The 21243-nt window shown below is 67.5% G+C and overlaps 3 protein-coding genes across 4 annotated transcripts; 1 reads left to right on the top strand and 2 right to left on the bottom strand.

Annotated features, from left to right (window-relative positions):
* Positions 1-475: 475 nt before the first annotated feature.
* On the bottom strand, positions 476-2937 carry LOC309683995 (UPF0561 protein C2orf68 homolog). Of its 2 annotated transcripts, none has more exons than XM_082499962.1 (4): positions 2694-2937; positions 2425-2540; positions 1578-1705; positions 476-714 (listed from the first exon to the last, which is right to left on the bottom strand). In XM_082499962.1, the coding sequence occupies exons 1-4, from the start codon at positions 2786-2788 to the stop codon at positions 592-594; spliced, it is 462 nt and encodes a 153-aa protein (XP_082356088.1). In that variant the 5' UTR covers positions 2789-2937; the 3' UTR covers positions 476-591. The 2 variants fall into 2 exon arrangements, with proteins under 2 accessions (XP_082356088.1, XP_082356089.1); XM_082499963.1 differs by having other exon boundaries at positions 1578-1696.
* Positions 2938-3115: 178 nt separating this feature from the next.
* Positions 3116-9148, top strand: LOC309683992 (ubiquitin carboxyl-terminal hydrolase 39-like). Its single transcript, XM_082499959.1, has 12 exons — positions 3116-3479; positions 3937-4006; positions 4117-4211; positions 6003-6139; positions 6231-6383; positions 6484-6709; positions 6801-6878; positions 6972-7039; positions 7125-7456; positions 8561-8696; positions 8786-8872; positions 8982-9148. The coding sequence occupies exons 1-12, from the start codon at positions 3125-3127 to the stop codon at positions 9027-9029; spliced, it is 1785 nt and encodes a 594-aa protein (XP_082356085.1). The 5' UTR covers positions 3116-3124; the 3' UTR covers positions 9030-9148.
* Positions 9149-9390: 242 nt separating this feature from the next.
* LOC309683990 (pulmonary surfactant-associated protein B-like) lies at positions 9391-16871 on the bottom strand (the record flags this gene model as incomplete). Its single annotated transcript, XM_082499957.1, has 8 exons — positions 16591-16871; positions 15293-15417; positions 13495-13563; positions 13285-13410; positions 12552-12650; positions 11150-11491; positions 9532-9639; positions 9391-9426 (listed from the first exon to the last, which is right to left on the bottom strand). Exons 1-8 carry the CDS (start codon positions 16655-16657, stop codon positions 9391-9393), a joined length of 972 nt encoding a protein of 323 aa, XP_082356083.1. The 5' UTR covers positions 16658-16871.
* Between the last annotated feature and the right edge of the window lie 4372 nt (positions 16872-21243).

The following is a 21243-nucleotide window of genomic DNA, read 5'->3' as shown; positions in this document are numbered from 1 at the left end:
ACAATAACAAACCACCAGGATCTGCTTTGGGGAGACCCTACAATAACAAACCACCAGGACCTGTTTTGGGGAGACCCTACACTAACGCACCGCCGCGCCTCGCTCCCGGGAGCCCCTACCATAACGAAGGGACCACAATAAACCAGCGCAACCCGCTCCTGAGGAGACCCTACAATAACAAACCAGCGGGACCCGCCCTGGGGACACCGGGCCCCGTCCCCAAGTGCCACCAACCCGGGGTGGGGGGAGGACAGGAGGGTGCGGTGACCCCGCCACCCAGATGGGGACACGATGGCACCTGGGGAGGGGACAGGGAGAGGATGGGGGGGCACGACCCTGGGGACACCGCACCCATTGTCACCTGAATGGGGGGGGGTGGGGGGTGTCACCCTGGCACGGGGGACACGGTGACACACGGGGGTCCCCCCTCCGTGCCTCAGTTTCCCCCAAACAGAGTTGTGACACCGCAGCCTCGCAGCACCTTTATTGACACCAGGCAGCGGCTGGCACCCGTCCCTCGGAGGGTGGCAGTGTCCCCAGGGTGGGGGGGAGGGGGGTGGCAGCGTCCCCAAGGGGGGGGTGGTGGCACTGTCACCCCGTCCCTCGGCGCTTGCTGAGCTCGTCCTGCACCCGCTGGCAGAGGGCTCGGCGCAGGGCGGGCTCCAGCGGGCTCCGGGCGCACACCCGCCGCGTCACCTCCTCCGCGCTGTCCCCCTGCGGCACCCTGTCACCCACCGTGGCCCACGGCGACACCGCCCACCCACCGGGCACCCATGGGTGCCCTGACACCCCCTGCATACCATACCCCTCCCCTTGCCCCCCCAGCACCCGTGGGTGCCCCGACACCCCCCTGCACCCCTCTCCTTGCCCCCCCCGAACCCATAGGTGCCCCGACAACCCCTGCACCCCTCTCCTTGCCCCCCAGCACCCATGGGTGCCCCGACACCCCCCTGCACCCCTCTCATTGCCCCCCAGCACCCATGGGTGCCCTGAAACCCCCCTGCACCCCTCCCCTTGCCCCCCAGCACCCATGGGTGCCCCGACACCCACCTGCACCCCTCTCATTGCCCCCCAGCACCCATGGGTGCCCTGAAACCCCCCTGCACCCCTCCCCTTGCCCCCCCGAACCCATAGGTGCCCCGACAACCCCTGCACCCCTCTCCTTGCCCCCCAGCACCCATGGGTGCCCCGACACCCCCCCCTGCACACGGTGTCCCTCCCCTTGCCCCCCAGCACCCATGGGTGCCCCAACACCCCCCAGCACCCCTCTCCTTGCCCCCCCAGAGCCCATAGGTGCCCCGACACCCCCCTGCACCCCTCCCCTTGCCCCCCAGCACCCATGGGTGCCCCAACACCCCCCAGCACCCCTCTCCTTGCCCCCCCAGAGCCCATAGGTGCCCCGACACCCCCCTGCACCCCTCTCCTTGCCCCCCAGCACCCATGGGTGCCCAGACATCCCCCCCCCCCGTGTCTGCCCCCCCTCCTCGCCCCCCCCCCCTGCACCCATGGGTGCCCCCAGCGCCCTGCCCATCCGCACCCCTCCCCCCCCCCCCCCAAAAGGCGCAGGGGTCCCCCACCTGGTGCACGATGACGGCGGTGACGCGGCCGTCGTCCCCCTCGTACTCCAGGCAGAAGAGCCGGGGCCCGCGGGTGTCGGCGGGGGGGGGGCCCGGGCTGCCGTCTCCCCCGGGACCCCCTGGGGCACCTGCACCCTCAGGGGGTGGCCAGTGCACCCCCCCACCCCAGCCCACCCTTGGGTGCCCCCATCTCCATCCCTTGGGGACCTCCCCATGTCCCGGCCCACCCTGGGGTGTCACCCATGTGTCGTCCCCCCCCCCGACCAGGGGTGCCCCCCACATACCATCCTACCCTGGGGCGTCCCCCCCACCCTTGGGTGCCCCCATCCCCTCTTGCCCCCCCCCCCATGGGTGCCCCCCACCCCACCCTGTGGTGTTCCCCTCCCCCCCGCCATGGGTGCCCCCCCCATCCCAGCCCACCCTGAGGTGCCCCCCTTAGGTGCCCCCGTCCCCTCTTGGCTCCCCCACCCATGGGTGCCCCCTACGTCCTGTCCCCCCGCAGTGCCCCCCACCCCACCCTGGGGCGTTTCCCCCACCCATGGGTGCCCCCCCAATCCTGTCCCCCCAGGTGCCCCCCCCCCCAGCCCACCCTGAGGTCCCCCCTCACCCACAGGTGCCCCCCCTCCCCCCGAGGTGTGTCCCCCCCCCCCCGCCTTGGGTCCCCCCCAATCCCCTCTCGGCCCCCCACCCATGGGTGCCCCCCACCTCTCAGACCACCCGAGGTGTCCCCCCCACCCATGGGCGCCCCCATCCCCTCTTGCCCCCCCCTCCCCCCCCATGGGTGTCCCCCACCTCTCAGCCCACCCGAGGTGTTTTCCCCCCCACCCATGGGTGCCCCCCGGCTCACCGGGCCGGCGGGGCCGGTACACCTGCTGATCGGGGCGGCGGGGCCGGGGGGGGGTCGGGGTGAGCCGGCCCCGGGCCCGCCCCCGCGCCTGCCGCACCGCCCGCTCGTAGGCGTCCCTGCGCACCGGGAAGGGGGGGACACACACCGGGGGGTTACCGGGGCACGGAGAGGGGAGCGATCAGGGATGTCACGGGGGGGGCCCCGGGGCCGCGCTGGCCAGGGGCTGAAGGGATTCCCGGGCCGGTTCAAGGCCCCGCCGGTGCCGGTACCTGGCGATCTGGTTGCGGCGGATGTGCCGCACGAAACCGTGGCTCATATCGAGCCGCCCACCCGGCCGGCAGCGCCAGCCCGCGGCCGCCTCCATCAGCCGCCACCGGGGACGGCCTGCAGGGGGAGGCCGCGGGCGGGACTACCCCGCCGGTAACGGGGACGCGGTCCCTTTAAAAGCCCCGCCGGCCGCCGCGGGCCCAGTGCGCATGCGCCAGCGTGGGGACACAGTACTGCGCAGGCGCGGAAGAGGCTTTGCCCGCCCCGGCGGCTGCGCATATGCGCAGTAAAGAGGAGGCTGCGGAAGTTGGCCGGCAGCGCATGCGCATAGTGGACGATGCGCACGCTTCTGCGCATGTGCCGCCAGCGCTGGCCACGCCCAGCCGGCGCCGCGCCTGCGCACTGCGGGCGCTGCGCCTGCGCAGTGGGCGGGATGTCGAGCCGCGGGAAGCGGGAGCGGGAGCGGGAGGCCCGGGCGGCCCCGCGGGGCACGGGTGGCGGCGGTGGCGGCTCCTCTTCCTCCTCCTCCTCATCGCGGGGCTCGTCGCGGAGCCGCCGGGAAGGGGAGGCGGAGCGGTCCCGGGGGCGGCGGGAGGCGGAGAGGGAGCGCGGGCGGCGGGAGGCGGCGGAGCCGGGCCTGGCCCTCCCGCTGCCGGTGGATCCCGCCCGTATCAAGCGGGAACCGGGCACCGGCTCCTGGGGGGGCTCCACCACCCCTGTTGGCCCGGTGCGGGTTAAGCGTGAGCGTGAGCCCGATGGCGACTCCGATCCGGAGCCCGAGCCCACTGGTGGGGACCGGGAGTGTCGCCGGGGGGGACACCGGGGGGCGTGTCGGGGGAGAACCGGGAGGAGGGGGACACGACCGGGTGTACGGGGTGACACCAGGGTGGTGGTGGGGACGACACCGAGGGGTACGGGGAGGATCGGGATGTACGGGGGGAAAACCAGTGGGGGAGGAGGTAGGGGAGGACTGGGGGGTACGGGGGGAGCACCGGAGGGTCCGTGGGGGCACCGGGGCTGATCCTGGTGGTCCTGGGCTCAGGTCTGGGAAGGGGTTGGGGTGCACAGGGGGGGAAATGGCGCTCAGCCCCGGGGGGACTTAACAGGGGGACAGGGGACTTTTGCTCCATCTCTAATGTGAGGTGTCATCTGGCACTAATTGGGTCCCTGAGCCCCACTTTGCTAATGAGCCCCGGTCCCCCCGTTAATGATCCCCCCTTTGCTAACGAGCCCTTCTCGCCACAGTGCGCTATGGCCGTTTCGACCCTGAGGACCAGCGCAGCCGTCACTGCCCCTACCTGGACACCATCAATAAGTGAGCAGAGGGTGGGACAATGGGTCGGGGTGTTTTGGGGTCCCCCAGGGGCTCCACCCTGTTCCCGTGGGATCCCCCCCAGCCCACCCGCAGCTCTGTCCCTGTCCCAGGAGCGTCCTGGATTTTGATTTCGAGAAGCTCTGCTCCATCTCGCTGTCCCACATCAACGTCTATGCCTGCCTCGTCTGCGGGAAGTACTTCCAGGGTGAGCCCCCCCCCGGGGGACTGGGATGCTGCTGGGGGGGACACAGAGTGTGCCCGGGCACCGGGGTGCTGCTGGGGGGGGATATGGGGTACACCCAGGGTTGGGATGCTACTGGGAGGGGAGGCACAGGGGCCACCCAGGGGCTGTGGTGCTGCTGGGGGGCTGTCTGGTGACCAGGGTGCTGCCCAGGGGGGGACACAGAGGACACCCGGGGCCAGGGTGCTGCTGGGGGGGATATGGGGGACATCGAGGGATGGGGTTGCTGCCTGGGAGGGTGACAGGGGACACCCAGGGGCTGAGGTGCTGTCAGGTGTCACAAAGGGGACACCCAGGGGCCAGGGTGCTTCTGGGGGGGACATGGGGGACATCAAGGGATGGGGTTGCTGCCTGGGAGGGTGACAGGGGACACCCAAGGACTGGGGTGCTGTCAGAGGACCCAAAGGGGACACCCAGGGGCCCGGGTGCTGCTGGGGGGGGACATGGGGGACATCGAGGGATGGGGTTGCTGCCTGGGAAGGTGACGGGGGGCACCCAAGGACTGGGGTGCTGTCAAGGGACACAAAGGGGACACCCAGGGGCCAGGGTGCTGCTGGAGGGTGACGTGGGGGACATCGAGGGATGGGGTTGCTGTCTGGGAGGGTGACAAGGGACACCCAGGGACCAGAGTGCTGTCAGGGGATGAAAAGGGGGCACCCAGGGGCCAGGGTGCTTCTGGGGGTGACATGGGGGACATCGAGGCATGGGGTTGCTGCCTGGGAGGGTGACAGGGGACACCCAAGGACTGGGGTGCTGTCAGGGGACACAAAGGGGACACCCAGGGGCCCGGGTGCTGCTGGGGGGTGACGTGGGGGACATCGAGGGATGGGGTTGCTCTCTGGGAGGGTGACAAGGGACACCCAGGGACCAGAGTGCTGTCAGGGGATGCAAAGGGGGCACCCAGGGGCTGGGATCCTGCTGGAGGGGGACATGGGGGACATCGAGGCATGGGGTTGCTGCCTGGGAGGGTGACAGGGGACACCCAGGGACTGGGGTGCTGTCAGGGGACACAAAGGGGACACCCAGGGGCCCGGGTGCTGCTGGGGGGGGACATGGGGGACATCGAGGGATGGGGTTGCTGCCTGGGAAGGTGACAGGGGACACCCAAGGACTGGGGTGCTGTCAGGGGACACAAAGGGGACACCCAGGGGCCCGGGTGCTGCTGGGGGGGACGTGGGGGACATCGAGGGATGGGGTTGCTGCCTGGGAAGGTGACGGGGGGCACCCAAGGACTGGGGTGCTGTCAAGGGACACAAAGGGGACACCCAGGGGCCAGGGTGCTTCTGGGGGTGACATGGGGGACATCGAGGGATGGAGTTGCTCTCTGGGAGGGTGACAAGGGACACCCAGGGACTGGGGTGCTGTCAGGGGACACAAAGGGGACACCCAGGGGCTGGGATCCTGCTGGAGGATGACACAAGACACCCAGGGAAGGGGTTGCTGCCTAGTGGGGTCACTACCCAGGGACCAGGGTGCTGCCTTGGGGGGGGGACTCACAGGACACCCAGGGGTCAGGGTGCTGCTGGGGGGGGACATGGGGTATCCCACGTGACCGGGGTGCTGCGGGAGACGCACAGGCAACATCCAGGGACGTGGGGTGGGGGACACAGAGGACACCAAGGGGCCAGGGTGGGCAGGAGCAGCCTCCAGATAGGGGTGGGGAATCATTTCTGTCCCCTCTCCACCTTCTCCTGGGTTTCCCATCCGCCCCCGTGCCCCCCACCCCCTGCCCTGACCCCCTCTTCTCCCCCACAGGCCGCGGGCTGAAGTCTCACGCCTACATCCACAGCGTCCAGTTCAGCCACCACGTCTTCCTCAACCTCCACACCCTCAAGTTCTACTGTCTCCCCGACAACTACGAGATCATCGACTCCTCGCTGGAGGACATCACGGTGTGGCGGAGGGCTGAGCCACCCCAGGGGGCAGTTCAGCTTCATGTCCCACGTCCCCCCTGACTTTTTCGACGCCGTTTCTCTCCCGCAGTACGTGTTGAAGCCCACCTTCACCGCGCAGCAGATCACCAACCTGGACAAGCAGGCCAAGCTCTCCCGTGCCTACGATGGCACCACGTACCTGCCCGGCATCGTGGGGCTCAACAACATCAAAGCCAACGACTACGCCAACGCCGTCCTCCAGGTATCGCTGGGAGGGGAGCTGCAGGCTTCATTTTGGGGGTGAAACCCCCCCAGATCCTCCCTGGGGCTGGTGGGGATGTTTCCTGGCTCCTTTCCCACAGGCTTTATCCAACGTCCCACCGTTGAGGAATTATTTTTTGGAGGAGGAGAACTACAAGAGCATCCAGCGCCCGCCCGGGGACATCATGTTCCTGCTGGTTCAGCGCTTTGGGGAGCTGATGCGGAAGCTGTGGAACCCCCGGAACTTCAAAGCGCACGTCTCCCCACACGAGATGCTCCAAGCCGTGGTCCTCTGCAGCAAGAAGAACTTCCAGATCACCAAACAAGGTGAGGAGCAGGGTGGGATGGTGGTAGCGGTGGGTGCTGGATCCGGACCTCCCTCCCCAGCCCTGGTTCTGATCATCTCTTCGGTTTGTAGGGGACGGGGTGGACTTCCTCTCCTGGTTCCTGAACGCGCTGCACTCAGCCCTGGGCGGCACGAAGAAGAAGAAGAAGAGTGAGTGGAGGGTGTTGAAGGCCTTTGGGGTACGCCCTCGGGTGACACTCGCCACCCCTGATGCCCCCCCGCAACATCTTTCTGTCCCCGCAGCCATCGTCACCGACGTCTTTCAGGGCTCCATGCGCATCTTCACCAAAAAACTGCCTCACCCGGATCTGGTGAGTATGTGGAGGGGTGAAGGAGGGGGTTTCTCACCCCCATGGGGGTCTACGAGACCCTGTCTCTGAGCCTCGTGTCCCGCAGCCGGCCGAGGAGAAGGCGCAGCTCCTGCAGAACAGCGAGTACCAGGAGATGATGGTGGAATCCACCTTCATGTACTTAACGTTGGACCTTCCCACCGCCCCGCTCTACAAGGACGAGAAAGAGCAGCTCATCATCCCCCAGGTCCCCCTCTTCAGCATCTTGGCCAAATTCAACGGCGCCACCGAGAAGGAGTACAAGACCTACAAGGAGAACTTTCTCAAGCGCTTCCAGCTCACCAAGCTGCCTCCCTACCTCATCTTCTGCATCAAGCGCTTCACCAAGAACAACTTCTTTGTGGAGAAGAACCCCACCATCGTCAACTTCCCCATCACGTGAGTGGTGAAGACCCCCTGGGCGGGCACGTGGGGTCCCTGTCTCTTTCTCTGTGCCCTGTTGGGGGTTTGAAAGCAGCAGGGGGGGCACTTGGAAGCATCTGGGGGGAGATAGAGTTAAGCTAGGAGGGGTTTGGAAGCATCTAGGGGTGGCTGAAAGCATCTAGAGGGAGATAGGGATTATCTAGGAGGGGGTTGGAAAGCATCTAGGAAGGTTTTGGAAGCATTTAGGAGGCGGTTGGAAGCATCCGAGAGGTTTGGAAGCATCTGGGGGGGCTTGAAAGTGTCTAGGGGGGGATACAGATAGACTAGGAGGGGGCTGGAAGCATCTAGGAGGGGGCTGGAAGCATCTAGGAGGGGGTTGGAAGCACCTAGGAGGGGGCTGGAAGCACCTAGGAGGGGGCTGGAAGCACCTAGGAGGGGGCTGGAAGCACCTAGGAGGGGGCTGGAAGCACCTAGGAGGGGGCTGGAAGCACCTAGGAGGGGGCTGGAAGCACCTAGGAGGGGGCTGGAAGCACCTAGGAGGGGGCTGGAAGCACCTAGGAGGGGGCTGGAAGCACCTAGGAGGGGGCTGGAAGCACCTAGGAGGGGGCTGGAAGCACCTAGGAGGGGGCTGGAAGCACCTAGGAGGGGGCTGGACGCACCTAGGAGGAGATAGAGGTAAGTTAGGAGGGGTCTGGAAGCATCTGGGGAGGTTTGGACGCATCTAGGAGGGGTTTGGAAGCATCTCAGAGGAGTTTGGAAGCACCTGGGGGGGTTTGGAGGCATCTAGGAGGGGGTTTGGAGGCATCTAGGAGGGGGTTTGGAGGCATCTAGGAGGGGGTTTGGAGGCATCTAGGAGGGGGTTTGGAGGCATCTAGGAGGGGGTTTGGAGGCATCTAGGAGGGGGTTTGGAGGCATCTAGGAGGGGGTTTGGAGGCATCTAGGAGGGGGTTGGAGGCATCTAGGAGGGGGTTGGAGGCATCTAGGAGGGGGTTGGAGGCATCTAGGAGGGGGTTGGAGGCATCTAGGAGGGGGTTGTTGGTAGTGTAGTGGTTCCTCTGGGGTTTGGGTGCTGGTGGCCCCCAGCTGAGGGGTGTGGGGTGCTCCGGGGGTGTCCCCCAGGAACGTGGACCTGCGGGAGTACCTGTCGGAGGAGGTACAGGCGGCACACACCAACACCACCTACGACCTCATCGCCAACATCGTGCACGACGGGAAACCCTCCGAGGGCTCTTACCGCATCCACGTGCTTCACCACGTGAGTGTCTCTGGTGGTGGCGGCGGTGGTGGGGGTGACAAGGGAGGTGTGGCCCCCTCCCTCCAGTGTCACCTCCCGTCCCTTCGCAGGGCACCGGGAAGTGGTACGAGCTGCAGGACCTGCAGGTCACCGACATCTTGCCGCAGATGATCACCCTCTCGGAGGCGTACATCCAGGTGAGGGACTTCGATGACGGTGGGGGTCCCAGGGGACACTTGTCACCAACCTCCCCCCCCCCAAAAAAATGTCCCCTTGACCCCCCCCAACCCCTCTCTGCCCCCCCAGATCTGGAAGCGGCGCGAAGAGGACGAGACGAACCAACAAGGCGCCTGAACCCCTCGGGGACACCCAACCACCCCCTTGGTGGCACCCAACGCCCCGTTGGGGACACCCACACCTGTGTTGGGGACACCCCCCCCTCCCGCCCCCCATTAAACTCCACCCGCTGTATTTTTGTAACCGTGTGTGTGTGTGTGTGTGTGTGTGTGTGTGTGTGTGTGTGTGGTGGTTTTCACAGTTTCGCGGAGGTGCGGATCCCCGCCTCCTTTCCGAGAAAGCCACCGCCGCCCCCCTCTTCCTGCGCCCTGTCCCCCCCCCCCTCCCCCCCCCTCAAAAAATTGGGGACACTAAGGCAGGGTGACATCAAAGCTTTATTTGGTGGCGGGGGGGGGGTGTGTGTCTGTGTGTCCCCCCACTACGCCCAGACGTGCTCCCGGCAGTGCTGCAGGGCCTGGGGGACAGTGGAGGGGGGTGAGGTGGGTGACAGGACACCCGCCACCACCACCTCGTTGTCCCCTTTGTCCCCTCCCCCCCCCCAGCCTTGTCCCCAACTCACCTGGCAGCGGCGGGCGGCCTCGGGGCTGGAGCACCAGTAGGCAGGGCCCAGGGCGCAGGGACCCGGCTTTGGGGACAACGCGGGGAGGGGGTGGCCTTGTCCCATGTCCTGCAGGGTTGGGGACACGGGTGTCGGGGGGAGGGGAGGGGGGTGTCACCCCGGTACCCCCCCCTCAAGGTGGGGACACCCCCGGGGAATCCCCCTTCCCCAGAGCGGTGACGCTCTCGGTACGTCTCTTGGGGTCTGGTGGCATCTCGGAGTGTCCCCTCCCTGGGCTGTGACACCCCTGGGGACCCTGATGTGTTCCCTGGAGGGTGTGACAGCTTTTGGGGACTTCACTGTGTCTCCAGGGGTTGTGGCACCCCTGAGCATCTCTCCTGAGGCCTGTGACACCCTGGGACATGTCTCCTGGGGCTGTGACACCTTTTGTGTCCCCGGTGTGTCCCCTGGGGTTGTGACACCCCATGGTGTGTCCCTCAGGGGCTGTGACAGCCTTTGGGTCCCCAGGGCGTGTCCCCTGGGGTTGTGACACCCTTTGGGTCCGCAACGTGTCCCCAGGGGCTGTGACACCCTTTGGGTCCCTGGTGTGTCCCCAGGGGCTGTGACACCCCAGGGGACATGTCCCTTGGGGCTGTGACACCCTTTGGGTCCCTGGTGTGTCCCCAGGGGCTGTGACACCCCAGGGGACATGTCCCTTGGGGCTGTGACACCCTTTGGGTCCCCGGTGTGTCCCCTGGGGTTGTGATACCCCATGGTGTGTCCCTCAGGGGCTGTGACACCCTTTGGGTCCCCAGTGTGTCCCTCAGGGGCTGTGACACCCCTTGGGTCCCTGGCACGTTCCCCAGGGGCTGTGACACCCCAGGGGACGTGTCCCCAGGGGCGGTGACACCCCAGAGCACAACCCTTGGAGCTGTGACACCCTTTGTGTCCCTGGTGTGTCCCCAGGGGCTGTGACACCCCAGGGGACATGTCCTTTGGGGCTGTGACACCCTTTGGGTCCCCGGTGTGCCCCCTGGGGTTGTGACACCCCAGGGTGTGTCCCTCAGGGGCTGTGACACCCTTTGGGTCCCTGGCACGTTCCTCAGGGGCTGTGACACCCCAGGGGACGTGTCCCTTGGGGCTGTGACACCCCAGAGCACAACCCTTGGAGCTGTGACACCCTTTGTGTCCCTGGTGTGTCCCCAGGGGCGGTGACACCCCAGAGCACAACCCTTGGAGCTGTGACACCCTTTGTGTCCCCGGTGTGTCCCCTGGGGTTGTGACACCCCATGGTGTGTCCCTTGGGGCTGTGACACCCTTTGGGTCCCCGGTGTGCCCCCTGGGGTTGTGACACCCCAGGGTGTGTCCCTCAGGGGCTGTGACACCCTTTGGGTCCCCAGTGTGCCCCCTGGGGTTGTGACACCCCAGGGTGTGTCCCTCAGGGGCTGTGACACCCTTTGGGTCCCTGGCACGTTCCCCAGGGGCTGTGACACCCCAGGGGACGTGTCCCCAGGGGCTATGACACCCCAGAGGACAACCCTTGGAGCTGTGACACCCTCGGGCGCCCCGTCACGTCCCCAGGGCCCGTGACCCTCCCAAGAGCTCCCCCTGCGGTGCCACCACGAGTCACCCCACTCACCTCACCCCTGCCACAACCAACCGCCGGCGCCGCCGCCGTGACCTCCGGGGGACCGCCGGGAAGTGCCACCAAACCGTAAACGTCCTCGGAGCGACAGGAGAGGAGCAGACGACAGAGGAGTTGGGGACCCAGGCGCCCCAACAACCCCTCCAGCGCCAACACCGCGTACCGCTGCGCCAGGCACTGGCACGCGCCCGCCACCACCGTCGGCAACACCCGGCACAGCCCCGCCGCCGCCTCCGCCACCGCCTCCTTGGGGACGGTGGCCTCCACGCGCGCCAAGAAGGTGCGACACAACCAGCACAGGGGCAGCGGTACGGGCAGGACCTCGCCGGCGGTCACCTAAGGAGGGGGCGTTCACTCTGGTGACTAATGGTGGGGGCTACCGCCGGGGGTGTGCCCACAGAGGGAGCCCTGGTCTGTGGCAACGCTTGTGCCCGGGGAGGTGGCCCCGGAGGTGGCCCTAAGGAGCACCGTGTTTGTGGCTGGGTTTATGGCCATGGGAATAACCGTGGAGGTGCCCCTGTGGAAGCCCGGGTAGATGCCCACGTAGGTGGCCATGGTTATGCCCACAGAGACACCCCTGGAGATAGCCACATCCATGCCCATGGAGATGCCCACACAGGTGTCCACAGAGATGCTCATGGTGATGCCCACAGAGACACCCCTGGAGACAGGCATGTCCATGCCCATGGAGATGTCCACAGAGACACCCGTGGCACGTCCATGCTCATGTAGGTGCCTGCAGAGACACTCATGGAGATGCCTATGTCCGTGCCTGTGGAGATGCCCACATAGACATCCATGGAGATGTCTATATCCATGGAGATGTTCATGTCCATGCCCGCAGATGCAACCGTGTCTATTCCCATGGAGATGTCCATGCCCACAGACACCCATGGAGATGCCCACGCCCATGGAGATGTCCATGCCTATGTAGGTGCCCACAGAGACACCCATGGAGATGCCTATGTCCATGCCCATGGAGATGCCCACAGACACCCATGGAGATGCCCATATCCATGCCCATGGTGATGTCCATGCCCATGTAGGTGCCAACAGAGACTCCCATGGAGATGATCATGTCCATGCCCATGTAGGTGCCCATAGACACCCATGGAGATGCCCATGTAGGTGCCCACAGAGACACCCATGGAGATATCCATGTCCGTGCCCATGGACATGCCCACAGACGCAACTGTGTCCATGTCCATGGAGACGTCCATGCCCACGTAGATGCCCACAGAGACACCCATGGAGGTGCCCGTGTCCATGGCCACAGAGATGCCCACGGAGATGCCCACAGAGGCACCCAGGGAGGTGCCCATGCCCCAGTGATGCCCAGCAGCCCCCATGGTGGTGCCCCCGGGCACCCACCGCCCCCGTCCCCGAGGACCCGTACCTGCAGGTGGGTGCTGAGTGCCCCGAGGAGGGGCACGGCCGGGGCCTCCCCGGGCTCACCCGGGCACAGGTCCAGGCGGGCACAGATGGCAGAGGGCTTCTGGGGGGAGCGGGAGAGCAACCAGTGTGGGGCACCCCGAGGTGGCCCCAGCTGGCATGGTGTCCCCAATCCCCCCACCACCCCGAGGTGGCCCCAGCTGGCACGGTGTCCCCATCCACCCCAAAATGTTCCCAGCTGGCACGATGTCCCCAATCCCCCCAGAATCCCGAGGTCTTCCCAGCTGGCATGGTGTCCCCAGTCCCCACCAGCACCCCGAGGTGTCCCCAGGTAGCACGGTGTCCCCAAGCCCCCCCTCCCACCACCCTAAGGTGTCCCTGGACGTCGTGGTGTCCCCGAACCCCCCTGAGGTGTCTCCAGTCACGATGTCCCCAATCCCCCCACCACCCCAAGGTGTCCCCACATGGCATGGTGTCCCCCAGCATCCCACCACCCTGAGGTGTCCCCAGGTAGCACAGTGTCCCCAAGCCCCCCCCTCCCACCACCCTAAGGTGTCCCTGGACGCCGTGGTGTCCCCGAACCCCCCTGGTGTCCCCCAGCACCCCTGAGGTGTCTCCAATCTCCATGTCCCCCGTGTCCCCAGCCGGCGCGGTGTCCCCAATCCCCCCCAGCACCCCGTGGCCACCCCTGTCCACACCCCCCACCTCCCCCGCAGCACCCATGGGTGCCCACTCACGAAGTGCCCCTCCAGGTCGGCGAGGAGGAGGCCGAAGTACTCGTGCACCAGGTTCTGGCAGGGTGACACCATGGTGGGCACCGGCAACGCCGCGCACTCCCGCCGCAGGAAGCCCTCCACGGTCACCTGCACCCACAGCCACCATGGCACCCGTGCCACCCGCCCGCGCTGGCCACCCCTCGCCCCCGTCCCCCCCGTCCCAGTGGGCACCTTGGTGGCCGACTCGTTGGCCATGCGGACGAGGAGGGTGACGATCTGCTGGCAGTCGGCGCATATGTCCTGCGGGAGGTGGCAGCGGGCGGGGAGACGGGGGGGGGGGACGTGGGGACACGGGGACGTGAGATGTGGGGACACGCGGCACCGGGGAGTAGGATTGGGGGGACATGAACTTGGGGACGTAGGGAGATGGGGCGTGGGGACATGGGGACAGTGAGCATGAGGACATACAAATGTGTGGCACAGGGACATGAGGGACATGTACGGGACGTGGGGGTGTGGGGACATTGGGAGATGGGGACATGGGGACATCAGGGAATGGGGACATGGGGGCATGGGGTTATGGGGACATCAGGACATCAGGGAATGGGGACATGGGGATGAGGGAATGGGAACATGGGGACGTTGGGGCATGGGGACATCAGGGAATGGGGATATGGGGACACGGGGACATTGGGACATGGGACACGGGGCATGGGGACATGGGGATGAGGGAATGGGAACATGGGGACATTGGGGACATGAGGACATGGGGATACGGGAACATGGTGACATTGGGGCATGGGGACATGAGGGAATGGGGACATGAGGATATGGGGACATGAGGACATGGGGACATCGGGGAATGAGGATTTGAGGACATGGGGATATGGGGACACGGGGGAATGGGAACATGGGGACATTGGGACATTGGGACATGGGGGAATGTGGAGATGGGGACATGGAGATATGGGGGAATGGGGACATTGGGGACATCAGGACATGGGGGAATGGGGACATTGGGGACATCAGGACATGGGGATATGGGGGAATGGGGACATTGGGAGATGGGGACATGGGGAGATGGGGACATTGGGGACATCAGGACATGGGGGAATGGGGACATGATGCACAGGACGTGGCGTAGGGTACGTGGACACAGGGGACAGAGGGGTGTATGGGGACACGTTGGGAGGGGACCATGGCGGGGGGGGGGGGGGGGCACAGGCCGTGGGGGGACGCAGGGGTGTATTGGAACATACTGGGGGGTATGGGGACATATTGGGGGGGGGGGGGATTATGGGGACATATAGGGTTATGGGGATATATGGGGGCTATGGGGACATGGGGGGGTTATGGGGACACGGGGGGGGCTATGGGGACATGGGGGGGGCTATGGGGACATGGGGGGGTTATGGGGACACGGGGGGGGCTATGGGGACACGGGGGGGTTATGGGGACACGGGGGAGGCTATGGGGATATGGGGGGGGCTATGGGGACATGGGGGGGTTATGGGGACACGGGGGGGCTATGGGGACACGGGGGGGGTTATGGGGACATGGGGGGGGCTATGGGGACACGGGGGGGGTTATGGGGACACGGGGGGGCTATGGGGACACGGGGGGGGTTATGGGGACACGGGGGGGGCTATGGGGACATGGGGGGGTTATGGGGACACGGGGGGGCTATGGGGACACGGGGGGGGCTATGGGGACACGGGGGGGGGGCTATGGGGACATGGGGGGGCTATGGGGACACGGGGGAGCTATGGGGACACGGGGGTGGTTATGGGGACATGGGGGGGGCTATGGGGACACGGGGGGGGCTATGGGGACATGGGGGGGGCTATGGGGACACGGGGGGGGGTTATGGGGACACGGGGGAGCTATGGGGACATGGGGGGGTTATGGGGACACGGGGGGGGTTATGGGGACACGGGGGAGCTATGGGGACACAGGGGGGTTATGGGGACACGGGGGGGCTGTGGGGGGGGGGCTGTGGGGTGCCGGGGTGCGGGACGGGGGCTCTCACCGTGCCGGGGGGGGCCCAGACGCGGCGGGCGCAGTGCCCCAAGGCTCCGCAGCGCAGCGCCGTCTCCCAGTTCCGGCACCAGGCGGGGGGGGACACCCCGCAGCGCCCCCCCGGCACCCCCAGTCCTGCGGCCGCCGTCAGCACCCACCACCCCCACCCTCATGGGGGGGGAACCCGGGTGGTGGGGACCCCCCACCCCAATCCCCCCCACCCCACCCCCAAGGGTGCCCCATCCCACCCCAAGAGGGGACCGAGGCGTTGGGGACCCCCCCCAAAATGTCCCTCCCCGGGGTCCCACCCCACCCCAAAACCCCAAGAGGGGACCGCGGTATTGGGGACCCCCCCCCCTCCCAAAAATGTCCCTCCCCGGTGTCTCACACCCCCCCCCCCCCCCCCCCGCCACCCCAGGGTGCCCCATCCCACCCCAAGAGGAGACCGCAGTGTTGGGGAACCCCCCAAAATGTCCCTCCCCCCTGTCCCACCCCACCCCAAAACCCCAAGAGGGGACCGCGGTATTGGGGACCCCCCCCAAAATGTCCCTCCACGCTGTCCCACCCCACCCCAAAACCCCAAAAGGGGGCCCAGGCATTGGGGACCCCCACCCCAATACCACCACCGCCCCCCCAAGGTTGCCCCATCCCACCCCAAGAGTGGACCAAGACATCCAGGACCCCCCCCAAAATGTCCCTCCCCGGGGTCCCACCCCACCCCAAAACCCCAAGAGGGGACCGAGACATCCAGGACACCCCCACCCCAAATGTGGGTCCTCCCCCACTCCACCGTAGGACCCATGGTTGGGGGGGAGCACCCAGATTTTGGGGGGTGGAGGGCACCCAGCTGTAGGGAGGGGGACCCAGATTTGGGGGGGGGGGCACCCCCAGCTTTGGGGGTGCACCCATCTCAAGGGGGGGGGGGACACCTAGCTTTGGGGGGGGGATAGCACCCAGATCTGGGGGTGCACCCAGTTTTGGGGGGGGCACCCAGTTTTGGGGGGGACGACTCATTTTTGGGGGTGCTCCCAGCACTGGGTGGGGCTGCACCCAAATCTGGGGGGGGGGGGTGTCCTGGGGGGGCACCTAGCCTTGGGGTGGGGGGGATAGCACCCAGATCTGGGGGTGCACCCACCTTTGGGGGGGAGGGGGGGCACCCATTTTTGGGGTTGCTCCCAGCGCTGGGTGGGGGCACCCATCCCTGGGGTGGGGGGTGGTGCACCCATCTCCTGGGGTGGGCACCCATTTTTTTGTTTTTTTTTTTTTTTTTGGGGGGGGGGGGGGGTGGACACCCTACATACACCCTACCTGGGGTGGCACAGAGCAGTGCCAGGAGGAGCGCCAGCGCGGGTGACGGTGACGGTGGCAGTGCCATGGCGGCGCTGGCAAAGGCCGAACCCCGCGGCCTCTTATAGCCCCGGCGGGAGGTGGCCGCTGGGACGGTGCCAGCGCCGTGGGGACACGTGCGTCCCGGCCACGGGGACACCTGAGGGGGGGCGGGGTCCCCGCTCTTGTCCCCACGTCCCTCGTGTCCCCCATGGCGGTGTCCCCATTGGCGTCCCCCATCCCACCCCGCTGCCCACGGTGGCGAGGGGGGGGGGACACGACACACAGACGGTGGCGGGGGGACAGACACGGTGCCACTGCTGCGGTGACAATGACTTTATTGAGTTGGAGAAGGGGACACGGGGTGACCCACGGCGTGGGGGGACAGTGGCGGGGGACGGTGGTGACGTGGGGTGCCCTCGGAGACGGCTGGTGCCTGGGGAGGGGGGGGGAAGAGGTGGCAGCGGGGACAGGGCACCCCCAGGGACTGTGTCCCCATGTCCCTGTCCCCCATGTTGTCCCCGTGTCCCCCCGCCCCTCCACTCCCCACCACGTCCCCCCACACCGCCATGTCCCCAAACGCCCGTAACCCCCACAAGTCCCACCTCCCCACGTCCCCACATGTCCCCTCTCTGTCCCCCCATATCCCCGTGTCCCTCATGTCCTCCCGTGTCCCCCTACCCCCATATCACCCCATACCCCCATGGCCCTCCACCCCATGTCCCCCCATGTCCCCCCCATCCCACCTCCCCCACCCCCATGTCCCCCCCATGTCCCCGTAGCCCCAAGTCTCTATGTCCCCCCCATTCCCCATGTCCCCCCGTGTCCCCATAGCCCCATGTCCCCCCATCCCACCTCCCCCCACCCCCATGTCCCCCCCATGACCTCCCCATGTCCCCATAGCCCCATGTCCCCCCCGTGTCCTCGTGTCCCCCCTGTGTCCCCATGTCCCCCCCATGTCCCCATAGCTCCATGTCCCCATGTCCTCCATCCCACCTCCCCCCACCCCCATGTCCCCCCCATGTCCCCGTGTCCCCCCTGTGTCCCCATGTCCCCCCACGTCCCCCCCATGTCCCCATAGCCCCATGTCCCCCCCAAGTCCCCGTGTCCCCCCTGTGTCCCCATGTCCCCCCACGTCCCCCCCATGTCCCCATAGCCCCATGTCCCCCCCATGTCCCCGTGTCCCCCCTGTGTCCCCATGTCCCCCCCATGTCCCCATGTCCCCGTGTCCCCCCTGTGTCCCCATGTCCCCCCCATGTCCCCATACCTCCACGTCCTCCATCCCCCCTCCCCCCACCCCCATGTGTCCCCCATATCCCCCCCATGACCCCCCCAGCCCTCCACAACCCACATTCCCACGCCCTCCCCCCCCCGCACCGTGGCAGCACCCATGGGTGCGCCCCGTGTCCCCACGTCCCCATGTGTCCCCCCCCCCGCGCCGTGTCCCTTCCCGTCAGGGCTTTGACACGCCGCCTCCCTGCCCTCCTCTGGAGAGCCCTCCTGGGGCTGCCACCACCCCTGTCCCCACGGGGGGGGGGGGGACGACGACGACGACGACAACACACACACGACACGGGGACACGTGTGTGTGTGTCACCCTCACCTGTGGGCGCTCAGGGCTGCGGGTGACACCAGCGGAGGTGGGCGCAGAGGTCGGCGGGGGTCTGGTGGCGCGCCAGCGCGGCGGCGATGGGTGCCAAGGCGCGGTGCAGCAGGCGACGGCACAGACCCGCGGCCCCCCGCAGCCGCCCGCACACGCGTTCGGTGACACGCGTCACCCCCTCCTGCCGCACGCGCCCCGCGTCAGCGCGCCCAGAGGGGCACCCTCGCAGCGGGGCGGCGCGGGGGCGCGCGGCGGAGGAGGAGGGGGGGGGGTGTCGCGTGAGGGCAGCGCACGAGGGGCGGAGGACATTGCAGGAGGGTGTCATGGAGCACACGGGGGTGTCGCACAGGGGGTGTCACGTGGGGCACGTGGCCTCGCACGGGGACATCGCAGGAGGGTGTCATGGAGCACACGGGGGTGTCACACGAGGGGCGTCGCGTGGGGCACATGGCCTCACGTGGGGACATCGCAGGAGGGTGTCACGGTGCACACAGGGGTGTCGCACGAGGGGCGGCGCGTGGGGCACATGGCCTCGCACGGGGACATCGCAGGAGGGTGTCATGGAGCACACGGGGGTGTCGCACAAGGGGTGTCGCGTGGGGCACGTGGCCTCGCACGGGGACATCGCAGGAGGGTGTCATGGAGCACACGGGGGCATCGCACGAGGGGTGTCACATGGGGGTGTCGCACGAGGGGCGTCGCGTGGGGCACATGGCCTCACATGGGGACATTGCAGGAGGGTGTCATGGAGCACACGGGGGGTGTGGCACGAGGGGCGTCGCGTGGGGCACATGGCCTCGCACGGGGACATCGCAGGAGGGTGTCATGGAGCACACGGGGGTGTCACACGAGGGTGTCGCACGGGGGTGTCGCATGAGTGGCATCATGTGGGGCACATGGCCTCACACGGGGACATCACAGGAGGGTGTCACGGTGCACACAGGGGGTGTCGCACGAGGGGCGTCGCGTGGGGCACATGGCCTCGCACGGGGACATCGCAGGAGGGTGTCATGGTGCACACGGGGGTGTCACACGAGGGGTGTCGCGTGGGGCACATGGCCTCACACAGGGACATCACAGGAGGGTGTCACGGTGCACACGGGGGTGTCGCACGAGGGGTGTCGCGTGGGGCACATGTCCCCCCCTCCCCCCCCCCAGGTCTCACCTTGTCGTTGGGGTCCACCACGATTTTCTTCAGCGCCGTCACCACCCGCTTGCAGATGGCGCAGCGCACCGTGCCGTGGGGCAGCCCCCCCCCGCTCTGCGCACGCACCCCCTCAGTCCCCCACTGCCCCCCAGTGCGCACCAGTGTCCCCCAGTGCGCACTGGGGCCAGCCCAGTGCTCCCCAGTGCAGCCTACTGCCAGCCCAGTGCTCCCCAGTGCACACTACTGCCAGCCCAGTGCTCCCCAGTACCAGCCCACTGCCCCCCAGTGCCCCCTGTACCAGCCCACTGCCCCCCAGTACTAGCCCACTGCCCTCCAGTGTCCCCCAGTGCACACTACTGCCAGCCCAGTGCTCCCCAGTACCAGCCCACTCCCCTCCAGTGCACACTAGTGCCAGCCCAGTGCACCCCAGTGTCCCCCAGTGCCCCCCAGTGCACACTAGTGCCAGCCCACTGCCCCCCAGTACCAGCCCAGTGTTCCCCAGTGCCCCCACTGCCCCCCAGTGTCCCCCAGTGTCCCCCTGTGCACACTACTGCCAGCCCAGTGCTCCCCAGTACCAGCCCGCTGCCCCCCAGTGCCCCCCAGTGCACACTACTGCCAGCCCACTGCCCCCCAATGCCATCCCAGTGCCCCCAATGCCCACCAGTACCAGCCCAGTGCCCCCCACTGCCATCCCAGTGCCCGCCAGTGCCATCCCAGTGCACCCCTCAATACCATCCCGGTGCCCCCCCCCCCCGTGCCCCCTGGGTGCCCACCCCAGTACCCCTATAAGCGCCCTCCCAGTGCCTTCCCAGTCCCCCATGGCTGCCCCCCAGTCCCCAGCGGGTGGTGCCCCCCCCTCCCCCCCCCCAGCCCCTGTCACCCCCCGGTGTCCCCTCACCATGATGTCATCGTCGCTCAATTGGAGCCCGTCCTCGGTGTCGGGGGACCACAGGGCGCCATGGAGGGGTCCCTCCGCCCCCACCAGCAGCAGAGCTGGGCAGTGCCACCTCAGGGGACGTGTCCCCCACGTCCCCTCCCCTGTCCCCACGTCCCTATGGGACCCCCCCCTTCCCCCCCCCCCCCCCTGTACCCCCATGTCCCTCTCTCCCCCACGTCCCCGTCACCCTGGGCCTGGTGTCCCCACGGCCACGTCCCCACCTTGTCCCCATCGTCCTGATCTCCATGTCCCCCGTGTCCCCATGTCCCCGTGTCCCCATCCTCTCTTTGTCCCCAATCCTCCATGTCCCCATCCTCCTGTCCCCCTTCCTCATCTCCCCCCTTGTCCCCATCCCTCCATGTCCCCTCTGTCCCCACCCCATGTCCCCCTGTCCCTGTCCCCCATGTCCCCCTCCCTGTCCCCCATAGCCCCATGTCCCCCATGTCCCCGTGTCCCCCTCCCTGTCCCCCATAGCCCCATGTCCCCGTGTCCCCATCCCTGTCCCTCATAGCCCCATGTCCCCCATGTCCCTGTGTCCCCATGTCCCTCTCCCTGTCCCCCATAGCCCCATGTCCCCGTGTCCCCCTCCCTGTCCCCCATAGCCCCATGTCCCCATCCCTGTCCCCCATAGCCCCATGTCCCCCATGTCCCCGTGTCCCCATGTCCCTCTCCCTGTCCCCCATAGCCCCATGTCCCCGTGTCCCCCTCCCTGTCCCCCATAGCCCCATGTCCCCATCCCTGTCCCCCATAGCCCCATGTCCCCCATGTCCCCGTGTCCCCATGTCCCTCTCCCTGTCCCCCATAGCCCCATGTCCCCATGTCCCCATCCCTGTCCCCCATAGCCCCATGTCCCCATGTCCCTGTGTCCCCATCCCTGTCCCTCATAGCCCCATGTCCCCCATGTCCCCGTCCCCGTGGGGGTCCCCACCAGTGACCCAGGCGAGCAGG

This window comes from Vanellus vanellus, assembly GCF_965231255.1.
Source record: "Vanellus vanellus genome assembly, contig: HAP1_SCAFFOLD_973, whole genome shotgun sequence".
Taxonomy (NCBI): Eukaryota; Metazoa; Chordata; class Aves; order Charadriiformes; family Charadriidae; genus Vanellus; species Vanellus vanellus.
The sequence above is the reverse complement of the archived record's forward strand: the minus strand, read 5'-3'. Positions and strand labels throughout refer to the sequence as shown.

What these genes read in the sequence shown, in the direction of transcription:
- LOC309683995 (XM_082499962.1), bottom strand. Translation starts at nt 2,788, where the DNA reads ATGGAGGCGGCCGCGGGCTGGCGCTGCCGGCCGGGTGGGCGGCTCGAT. An exon ending in GTACCGGCCCCGCCGGCCCG is followed by an intron (nt 1,706 to 2,424) that starts GTGAGCCGGGGG and finishes CTGAGGGTGCAG; the next exon opens with GTGCCCCAGGGGGTCCCGGG. An exon ending in CCGCCGTCATCGTGCACCAG is followed by an intron (nt 715 to 1,577) that starts GTGGGGGACCCC and finishes AGGGTGCCGCAG; the next exon opens with GGGGACAGCGCGGAGGAGGT.
- LOC309683992 (XM_082499959.1), top strand. Translation starts at nt 3,125, where the DNA reads ATGTCGAGCCGCGGGAAGCGGGAGCGGGAGCGGGAGGCCCGGGCGGCC. An exon ending in CTTCCAGATCACCAAACAAG is followed by an intron (nt 6,710 to 6,800) that starts GTGAGGAGCAGG and finishes TTCGGTTTGTAG; the next exon opens with GGGACGGGGTGGACTTCCTC. An exon ending in ATCGTCAACTTCCCCATCAC is followed by an intron (nt 7,457 to 8,560) that starts GTGAGTGGTGAA and finishes GGTGTCCCCCAG; the next exon opens with GAACGTGGACCTGCGGGAGT.